The following is an 11,222-nucleotide window of genomic DNA, read 5'->3' as shown; positions in this document are numbered from 1 at the left end:
ATTGTTACTAGGGGTGATGAATAAGGCATCATCCCTGTATAAACCACCCCGGTTTTGCGTAACCAGCCCCAGCCCATTCAAAAGTACCTTGGATTGTAGGGCAACCTGCTGTGCTCGAAGAGACCTATTGAGTCAAGTACATAAACATCAAAATGAAAATCAAATGGAAATTGTAGTTGTGATACCCGTGCCAGTGGCATGTAAAAAGCACCATCCAAATGTGGCCGATGCCAGTGCCACCTAGACTGGCTTCCATGCCGGTGGCACATAAAAAGCACCAACTGATCGTGGCCGTTACCAGCCCTCTCTTGCCCCTGTGCCAGTGGCATGTAAAAAGCATCCTCTACACTCACGTAGTTGGCGTTAGGAAGGGCATCTAGCTGTAGAAACACTGCCAGATCAGAATGGAGCCTGGTGCAGCCTCCTGGCTTCCCAGACCCTGGTCGAACCGTCCAACCCATGCTAGCATGGAAAACAGACGTTAAATGATGATGAGGATGATGATGATATATATATATATATACACATACACAAACATACATACACACACATATATACTTACATGTAAACTTCCATACATATATATATATATATATATATATATATATATATATATATATATATATATATATATATATATATATATATATATATATATATATATATATACATATATATATACAAATATATACACACACACAAACATACAAACACACACATATGTACCTAAATCTAAACTTCCATATCTATATATATATATATTATACAGGGTGTCTCAAAAAAAAAGTATGCATACTTCGACAGCTGATAACTCAATCTTCATTTCTTTATTTCTTTTCAAATTTAACAAATTAAAAATAATGAAGGGAGGAAAACTAAGATTTGAACAAAGGAAATTTATTCAAACTGGATACTAATAGCAATATTAGTGCTACTGGGTAGCAATCCAAGTGTAAAGAGAGTTAAGGTGGGAGTTTCAAAAAGATTCATCGATGTAACTTACCATTACTTGATTAGAGATAACTTTGAGGCACATGAGATTGCTCAGAATGTACTAAGATATCGACAAGCAACACAAAGCAAAAATGGATACTAGAAACAATGCCTGAGTTCAAGAAAAGCTGAAGGCTTAATGTGTCTCGTACCCACATCTATATATATACATGCATGCATTCATATATACATATAGACATTGACACACATACATATTTACACACATGTACATACACATGCATATGCACACACCCACATATATATGCATTGATATGTGTGTGTGTGTGTGTGTCCTCTTCCTATGCTTTATAATGACAACAGTTGTGCTGCAGAGACATTTCTCATGTCTCTAATACACAATATCTACTTCAACTTTTCAACAGTATCTAACATGGGAACAATGAAGAGTTGGTATCTTGCTACAGAATACTGCTCCAAGAAATCTCATCTAACCCATGCTGGCATGGTAAAAGCAGATATAAAGACAAAAATAAAATTAAACAAAATATATGTTTAGTTTTTATAAAGTCTAAATGCTCAAAATTACTGAGTGTTCACATGATGATAGTGCCTCTTAAGTTCAATAAGTTTACATTGTTATATTATTTAAAATTTGCTGAAATAAAGATATTCCATGAAGTAAAAAAGTGTTCAACTAACATGGAAGAAACTCATTAACATACAGCAACCTAACTTAATCATTAAAATTACTCTTGTACTTTTTATATTGTTTCCTTCATACTGCAAATATCAACAGCAAAAACGCATTTCAGAGAAAATACTGTAAAATGTAAAATTTACACCTATCTATAAATATTCAACACAAAAATAATTTTCATGGTTTTTTTTTTTTTTTTTTTTTCAATGGAGAAAAAGGTAAGAAGGTGAGAAATAAAGATGTAATGTAAAAAGGAATTTCACTTCTTTTTTCTATATTATCATTTTCAAATGTGGCAGCATAAAACATGATGTATTAAACTCAGTAGTATAAGCAACAATGCACAAGTGTACATATGTGAAAGAGAAAGATAGGGAAAGTGTGTGAGTGTGTTTAGCATTTCCACATGCATAATTCTGTTGATCTGCTTTCATGCTTCTAAGTTCATGGAAAGGTGATTGTCATTTGCAAAGTGCTGTTTTCATATATTAAGAATACAAGATGGACTGTACTAAGAGAAATTTTAAAACATAATGAAGAGCTTACATATTTAAATTATTGCATTACTTAGAGAAGTAGCTGAAAACTTCACTTTGGTTATGAAACACTCCAAAATTTAATGATGACTACTTTCCAAACTATTATTAAGGATTAAGGAGGTTTTGTTGTTCAAAAGATGTTATCTTAATGACTCATATGTATGTGAGAAATTCATTCTTTACTTATAGTAAATTTTAGATACTTTTACATGCTCAATACAAAACATTTAATTTTTAATTATGTTTAATGATAATAATATAAATATACTTTTTTTTTTCCTATCATCATAAATCACTAATATTTCTTGAAATCTATACTCAGTTTTAATTTTCATTGAAGTCTAATTATTTATCAACTTAGAACAATCCAGATTGCCATCATTTCATTTATTTGAAGCTTATGGTATGATAATATCTATTTGAAATCTATCCTATCACTTGATTTCTCCCCCAAAATTCCCTAATAAAAGTTTAAAGCTTTTTTATATGATACTAATTTTTGCAGGGAACTGGAAAAGACTGCCAACCTAAATTCATATAATCAATACCTAAAGTTGACAAAAATATATACAACAAAAACCATCAACCTAAATATTTGAACTGGGATCTTTATTTTCAAACATTTTGGCAAGGAGATGTAGACGACCAATATCTATTTGAATTCGAAAACTTCAGTAGCAATATCATACCATTCTAAGAGTGTCTGCCTCCTCCTCGTCTGGCATTTCGGGAACACCTTTTAATGTATCTTCATTCTGGTAGATGTCAGCTTCTTCTTCTTCTGCATGAAGTAGTAGCATACCTCCACCCTGTGAGGCCAAACACATGCTATTTATCGATGATACACTGTTGAGAGTATCTTAATTGCTTTTTTTCTTTTATTTTTTCCAATACTCTCTTTTTGTTTAGATTTCTCACATAAATAAGAAGTACAAAGCAGTCATTGCTTTGCCAAAACGTATATTTAAGGAAAGCATAAAATGTGTCCCATTGTCTAATCTTAAAATATAAACACAAACAGGGAAACAATGAGTGCCTCACCATGATTTTAACTACACTAACAAGAGCATTATCATTTAAAGTAAAAACAAAACTAGAAAAAAATTTAATTCTTAATTTAAATATTAGCATGCGAAAAAGATTTTCAACATAACTCAAACACCTTTAACCAAAATTATTTTTAAAATAAACAAACTTCAAATAAAAGAAAATATCGAAAGATAAATTAGCTTCTTATGGAAACACTAACAGTAAACATCTCTTTCCTCAGAAGATAACAGATAAGTGCTTACCATTCTAAGAGCTTCGGCTTCTTCTTCCTCAGGCATCTCCGGAACACCTTTTAATGTATCTTCATTTTGATTGTTGTCAGCTTCTTCTTCAGCATGAAGAGGTAGGTCACCACCCTGTGATGCTAAATACATACTGTTGCGGGATCTATACATCATGGGCTGTTGTGTCATATCATAGCACTCTGTAGGCTGACCACTAACATCTAAAAACCCCTGGGATTTATTCCATGAATTAGCACAAATCAAAGCAAAGAAGAATGATATCATTGTAGAAATGCCTACTGTTAGGAAAACCCATTTTAGACCAGGCACATGTCCATTCAGTGGTCTTTGATACTGAAAAAAAAAGAGAAGGAATATATATATGAAACTACATAAATGAAAAGAAAAAATAGTCAAACATTTTAAAACTAACTATCTACAATACTTTCCAGGGCCTTTGTGATTGATAAAATAGAAGAATAAAAGTAACTCAAAACTGAGACCTGGTTCAAGTGCTTAAAATATAGTGGACTCTTCTAAAAGCATTCAAGGACCAGATTCTTATATTAAATCAAGTAACAGATTAAGTTTACCAACAAGCAGGATTCAATCTCACAATGCAAATAACTGGTATAAATTCAGATACTCAAACAATTCCACCTAGGTAGGTACTTTATAGACCACAGGAGAATAAAAAGCAAAACTGACTTTGGCAAAATTTGAATCCAGAACATAAAAAGCCAGAATAAATACCACAAGGTATTCAAATGATGTGCCAACAACTCTATCAATTCATTGCCTAGTCATTATTTACCAATATACTATAACCAACAACCTACCAATAAATACTGACCTCCCATCTCTTTTACTGCTGCTACCACCTTTGCTCTCCTGCATTAGCAATATATATTTACTATCATCAAGTTATGCATTTACTCTTTTTTGTTACTAATTACAACAAAAGTATTTTAAGACCATTTTCTTTGTGAACTGCGAAGTTAGCTTTGTGGGCCCCCATGGGAATCTTTGATTAGTTCTATCCTCTACAGCCCCACCATACCAATCTTCTTCTCATATCCTCTTCCATCAACTTTATCTGTCTTCCTCAGTCTTCTTCTCCATCTGCTTCCTTCCATGTTCATCAATTCTCTTACCCCGTCATTTTCATCCTTCCTCAGGACATGACCAAAATGTATATTTCTTGAAACACTATCTATCTCTGGCTCTATTCCCATCATTATCATAAATTTGTTGTTTGTCCTGCTCTTTCTTAGGGACACTCCAAACCATTCTCATTTCTATTCTTTCCAATCTTTTCTGTTGCTCCTCATCCGTTATCCAATATCTCACACTATCATAAATGCAAGCACATCTTGCATTTGCAGTATATTCCATCACTCATTAGTATACCACCCAATTCCAGGAGCTTCTGTCATGCACGTCTCACTGTAACCACTGACAGTGATTCCAATCCACTTTCTTATGTAACAAAATGGTTCATAATTTCCTTTCATCTCTATTTCTTTTGCAAGACCCACTTCAGCAATTCTCTCTATATTCTCTTTACACTTAAATTTAGATAGAACTTTAATATCCCTCTCACACAACTACATTTTTCACGAACCCACTCAGTGCATATTGTACATTTAATGGAGTTTAACCCAATACACTTTCTGCCTTTCCCACTCACCATATGGGTTACCACTTGTCATCACCTTTGTCTTTCCAATATTCTCCTTTCTATCTTTTGCTTCCATACATTCCTTCCACCGAATCATCTCCTACAAACCAATCAAACTCTCTAGTATTAACACTAGCTCACCTGTGTACAGCAACTACTGCAATGGGTCATTCTATACACCTTAAACTTCCATCTAAAATCTACAAATAGTAATGGGCTAATATTGACCCATGTGACACTAAAACTTTCACTTCAATATCATGTCTATTCCTGCCTTTTCTTCTCACAACTGTACTTATTCTCTCATACCTCAACATTAATATTTTAATCAATCATTCTGCTACTCCTAACTTCCTCTCTTAATGTCCAAGTCATTACTTCATGAGGGAACCTATTGGAAGGTTTTTCCAAATCAAGAAAAAAAAAATGCACAAGAAACAACTTCCTCCTCAAGTCTCTGTACTTTTTCTAGTAAGTACCATGCAAAAAAAAAAAAAAAATTGCATTGGTCATCCTTCTCTCTGATTCCACTTTCTTCCTCATCTCCTTTTCTAACACCCTGTTACCTTCAATAACTTTATTGCACTTTATGAGTAATAGTCAAAGGGATTACCTTTCTCATTGTACAGAAGCACGAGAGAAAACTCCTAGTCTGCTGGGAAATGGTCTTCTTCCACTACTAATGGGCAGATCTTCATTATTTTCTTTACACCCCAACTTTGTGCTGCCTTTAACATATTTCATTCAATTGTCATTGGCTATCCTGCTTTTAACTTCATTACTCTTCCCGGTTTCTTAACATCTAAGTTTTCTCTGCCAATTCTAGAAGTAGATTGCTCTCCATGCTGCCTTCCCCTTCAACATCATATATCTTTTCTGCTTTTTCCTTATTTTTATCAAGAACATCAACTTGTCTCATTTCATCCTTCAAGGAATTCCCTTATGACATATTCCATTCAAGTCTCATTCTACCACAGCAAATTCTGTGCCTTTCATTTTTCTCTTAGTCTCTCCATAGCACACCAAACCTTATCCTTCTTTACAACATTCCAGTCTGGTGAATACCCTCTACATTTACATAAAAGATGTTCTCATAAGAAAATAAATTTAATTAAATAGAATTATTTGGCTTACATGAAGTATGCACCCACTTTAGTAAAATACTTAATATAACTTCCAAACAACTATAGTAAAAATATTATAATAATAATACCTGTAAAATTATTTTTCAAGCATGGTATGAATTTATTAAGTGCTTATTGAATTCAGCTATTTGAATTAAATATATAACACTTCACAAATATACACAAAGTTTTTCAAAATGAAGCAAAGTATAATGAGAAGTAGAAAAAGGTTTTTTTTTTTTCGTGTAACTAGATTTTTCCAATTGAATGTACTTATGAGTATGTGCATGTATGTATGTAAGTATTTTAGAGGTTTTAATGAGAGGAAACTATATAACTTCAACAAGCATCATTTTTTTTCATTTATGCATTTATTGATGTATAGTTTCAAATAAAATAGAATTTTGTGCTTGTAGTAAAATAATTCAAATTGATTTTTATAATAAACTTCAGTATTTAAACTCAACGGTTTATACTATTTGTTTATTATCTGAAGCTTTAACTCTGAAAATATGAATAAAAATAATTAAACAATGTCAAAAATTATAATAAGGTAATGAAATTTAGTAACTAATTATTTTGAAAAGTAAAAAAAAAATGAAGCCAAGGATAACAAAAGTTTATCAGTTTATATATAAATGTCTTCTAACAACAATGGAACAGGAAATATTTATAAAAATCATATAAGATTATATGTGAGATTAAATTCCCATTACAGAAATCATTTTAAGTTAAAAAAAAAAAGAACAAATAAGGAAAATGCCTCACCAACTGAAGCAAAAGTCCCTCTTTATATTCAACCAGCTCAATATGGACAGAATAGGCATCTTCTACTGTAGGAGCAGTGATGTTGATGAGAACTTCAAATTCATTGCCTTCCTGAAAATGCACTGCTCCCTGAAAGAGAGAGAGGGAGAGAGAAATTGAAAGAAACGGAATAGGAGTAAGATTTGAAAGAAGAGTTTCAAGTGGGAATAAGCATGTGTCAGTATAAATGCCATATATCTACATACACACACCAATCAATAATCAATATATTTAAAAGATATCATAGTTTGAAATGTTGAGAAAATTTTAGTTATAAATGTTTAAGTAAATGAAATCTTTCAGCCCAGAATGTCATTTGACAGCGATTTTACAAATTAGAATATCTCAATAAGTAGATTAATAAGCATTACTAAGAGTAAAACAGTATAGATGAAAATGCTTGAAATCATGACATTGTAATCACAAATCTCTAATTGCTCGTTAACTTATTGTTTCATTTTAAGACAACTGTAAAAAAAATTAGGAAAATGATATTCTATGATCATAGTGTTATTTCTATAAAAATAGAATGTATAGTAATATTAGTAGCCATGGCTGTCCTTTTGAGCAAACTCTACTGTGGTTTTTTAACCCCAAGAAGACATCTCCTCTAGCTGGTTATTTTATGTATCATTTACATATTAATTTCCTTCAACTACTACTTTTTATCTAGTAAACTAATTCATATTTTTGCCTCATTTATTTCTATATCTATTTTGGTGAGAGGTGTGTTAAAAGTAACAGTTCAGTGTAAAGTTTAGTATTCTTTATTATATTTATGAATACGGTTTATTTCCTTACAATGTTGATTTATTCAAGACAGCAAGCAAACTGGCAGAGTTGTTAGCATGCTGGGCAAAATGCTTAGCAGCATTTCATCAGTCTCTATGTTCTGAGTCCAAATGCTGCCAAAGTTGACTTTGCCTTTCATCCTTTCGGGGTCAAGGAAATAAGCACCAGTTAAGGACTGGGATCGATGTAATCAACTAACCTCTTCCCCCATTCCCTGAACTTGGTGGGCTTGTGCCAAAATTTGAAACCAACATTTAAATTATACTTCAATATAGAATCAATCACAGTTGAAGTTTTAATGTAGTTTATTCTCTCTCGTTTTGACTTTTCAATCATCTGCATAGTTCGAGGACAATTATTATTAAGAAATTTAACTGAAGTTAAATGTTTTTCAAAGTTATGCTGCTGATTCATCTCAGCTCCACTCTGATCAAACAAATCAATAATTAAAGGAACTACAGCTATGACCATGCCAACCTTTTTACTGTGTGAATGAAACTGAGAACCAGATTAACCAGTGCATCCATTTTCTTTTTAAAGATGTGATTTGAGGCACATATGGCAATTATTTCTCACAGGCCAAGCAATCATATAGACACTCTCTTGTTAGCATATTCAAGTTATGCATAGACAAAAGGCACAGAGGGAAAAATAAAATGAAATAGAGGAGTGATTAGCAAATTTTCATCCACATTCAGTAAAATGACTTCTAGATATAGCAAACAATTAAGGCTACAAAAATTACAACTACTTCCATACTATAACAGATCTTAGATTTACCATTTTGTTTCACATACTAATTATAACTACATGTTTTACTACAGCTAAACTTTTAAAGAATGTATTCTGTTAGTTGTGCAAGAGATAACTCCTGAAATGCTTCAAAATGTATTTCACAATGCTAAGAATAGATTTGAAATTTGCAGGGTATAAACAGAGCACATGTTGAAAATTTTCAATTAAGTTTTGACATAAAATTTATAATCCATTTGTTTTGGTGTCATAATTAAGTAATAATCATAAAATTGTCAGTTTTTTTGTTTGCCTGATTTCATTGAAATAGTAAATTTTGGGACACTCTTTGCACACTCTTGCTAACTTACCTACCCACTCTTCCTATTCCTCTATATCCATTCTTTCTCTCTCATAATCACCTAGCACCTTTGGGATGTAGCCTCACCATTATGCTCACTTCCATCTTGGGAAGCTCTAAATTTTCCTCTTCAGCAAGACACCTCTTCCTGTCCCTCTATCAAACTTTCACCTCCATCAATACACAATTAAGATATCTTGTCTAGTGAAAACTTGGGGACCTCACCAGTACACTGTACAATGGTTGATGTTAGGAAGAGTATCTAGCTGTACAGACTATGTCAAAGCAAACACTGGATCTGGGCACAATCCTCAGACACATCAGCTTTTGTTGAACCATCCAAACCATGCCAGCATGGAAAAATGAATGCTGAATGAGGATTATATATATATATATATATATATATATATATATATATATATATCCACACAGACACATGCACAAAGTACTAGTCATATACTGAAGTTGATTAAAATTACTTCAACTGATTAAATCCTCCTGACTTTGGCTCATGCTAGAAATTGTATATTAAAAAAAAACACAGAACACCTATTAGCTACATGAACCATGATTTTGAAACAATTCTAGTAAAGATCAAATTCCAACCTATATACAGTACATGTGTAAAAAGAAATGAATAATGGTATCTTTTGTAAACCTTTTTCAGGATTTTCTTTCACTTAATATCACACATACCTAATGTGTATTTGACAGCCTACTGAGTACTTAACTGTATGCACAAAGTCGTTCTCAACATGTACAAATGAAAATAAAGAAAATGCAAACTGAACAATAGAAAATAAATATTCAAGAAATGCATTCCATTATTATTTTCATGAGAAAATAAACTTCATGATCAATTGTGAATTGTTTGCGCTTATTGAAGTTATTGCTTTATTCTAAACACACATACACACACATATAAACACATACACTCAAATACACACACACTTTTCATATCTTCACAGGAAAAGATGGAAGTTTTGATTGATCTATTTTGCAGTGTCTTCAGTTGCTTCAATAATACTTCAGTTATAGCTTATGCAATAGGAAGATCACTCTACTGAAATGTAGAAGATATTGAAGATATCAATCAGCCATATTACAATAAGAAAAGAAGTAATAATTCAGACATATATTTAATATTTAATCAAAACTTTTGTCTTCCATTATTTTTCAAAATTTTTTTGTAAGATTCATTCTTCAATTGAAAGCAACCTGCAGCTTTTATTAGAAGATTTCCAATTAACAAAACTACAATTTTATAGGGACAAAGAGCATATTGGAAAATATATTTCACTGAGAAATGCCCAAGTAAAATAAATTTCAAAGACATTACCCAGTAAAACTTAAATATAAAGAAAATGAAATATTTTCACAAATAAATTATTTAAAAAAACCAGTTTGGGGCTTTTTTTAAAATTTCTTTTGTTTTAAACATTGAAAATGAACTTCAACATAATATTTCATATGATTCAGAAGCAAATAAATTTAGAGGCAGTATTATAAAATTATTGAATAGATATTTAATATTGCATATAGTTATATTTCTAGCAATATTTTCTTTGAACTTTTAACAATACTATTTCTAAACTGAAGATTTCCTAAAACTCTACGATCAACTAACATTACAACTTCTTTTATAAGACTAATTGATAGGAGAGGTTATGCCTTCAATGGCATTAACCACCTGTTGAAGGAAATATCTCAAAAACGTGAGCAAGGATCCAAACAGACAGTAATACAACATAACTAAAATTAAAAAAATCTACCTAAAGTGCAAGATGGTATTTTGAAAAATAAATTTACAAAGATCATTTTTATGTATTAGCAAATTGATTAGTATTGTAAAGAGTAACATAAGCTAAATACACAGCTTCTGTATAGTTTACAAATACATTTTCAACAATAATGCACTCATAAATCTGTGTTAATCTGCACTAAAACTCCATTCAATAAACCACCAATTTTACAAAGACAGATCAAAATGATATACTCTCTGCTTTTTCATCTCCAGAAATAACAAATGAGGGTACCCCAACACAGTTTCTGCTGCTTTCTTCAGCACAATTTATTATTAATCATTAATACTTAAGTAAAAGAAAATTTAACAGAAGGAATTTTTAACTGCTCCCATGCTGATAATAACCCCATAAAAAACCCAGCAGCTAAAAGAGGCTGTATCAAACACCTTAAAATGGAAAGAAGCTTATCCATACATTGATAGCACTGCTTTCAAATCAGTTACACAACTAAGCAGC

The 11,222-nt window shown here is 31.7% G+C and overlaps 1 protein-coding gene across 1 annotated transcript; it reads right to left on the bottom strand.

Moving 5' to 3' along the window:
- Nucleotides 1-1,884: 1,884 nt before the first annotated feature.
- LOC106879375 (uncharacterized) lies at nucleotides 1,885-7,198 on the bottom strand. Its single transcript, XM_014928902.2, has 3 exons — nucleotides 7,038-7,198; nucleotides 3,483-3,818; nucleotides 1,885-2,999 (listed from the first exon to the last, which is right to left on the bottom strand). The coding sequence occupies exons 2-3, from the start codon at nucleotides 3,747-3,749 to the stop codon at nucleotides 2,874-2,876; spliced, it is 393 nt and encodes a 130-aa protein (XP_014784388.2). The 5' UTR covers nucleotides 3,750-3,818; nucleotides 7,038-7,198; the 3' UTR covers nucleotides 1,885-2,873.
- Between the last annotated feature and the right edge of the window lie 4,024 nt (nucleotides 7,199-11,222).

The sequence above is a fragment of the Octopus bimaculoides genome, chromosome 3 (genome assembly GCF_001194135.2).
Source record: "Octopus bimaculoides isolate UCB-OBI-ISO-001 chromosome 3, ASM119413v2, whole genome shotgun sequence".
Classification (NCBI taxonomy): domain Eukaryota; kingdom Metazoa; phylum Mollusca; class Cephalopoda; order Octopoda; family Octopodidae; genus Octopus; species Octopus bimaculoides.
Note: the sequence above shows the minus strand (reverse complement) of the source record. Positions and strands in the feature narration are given on the sequence as shown.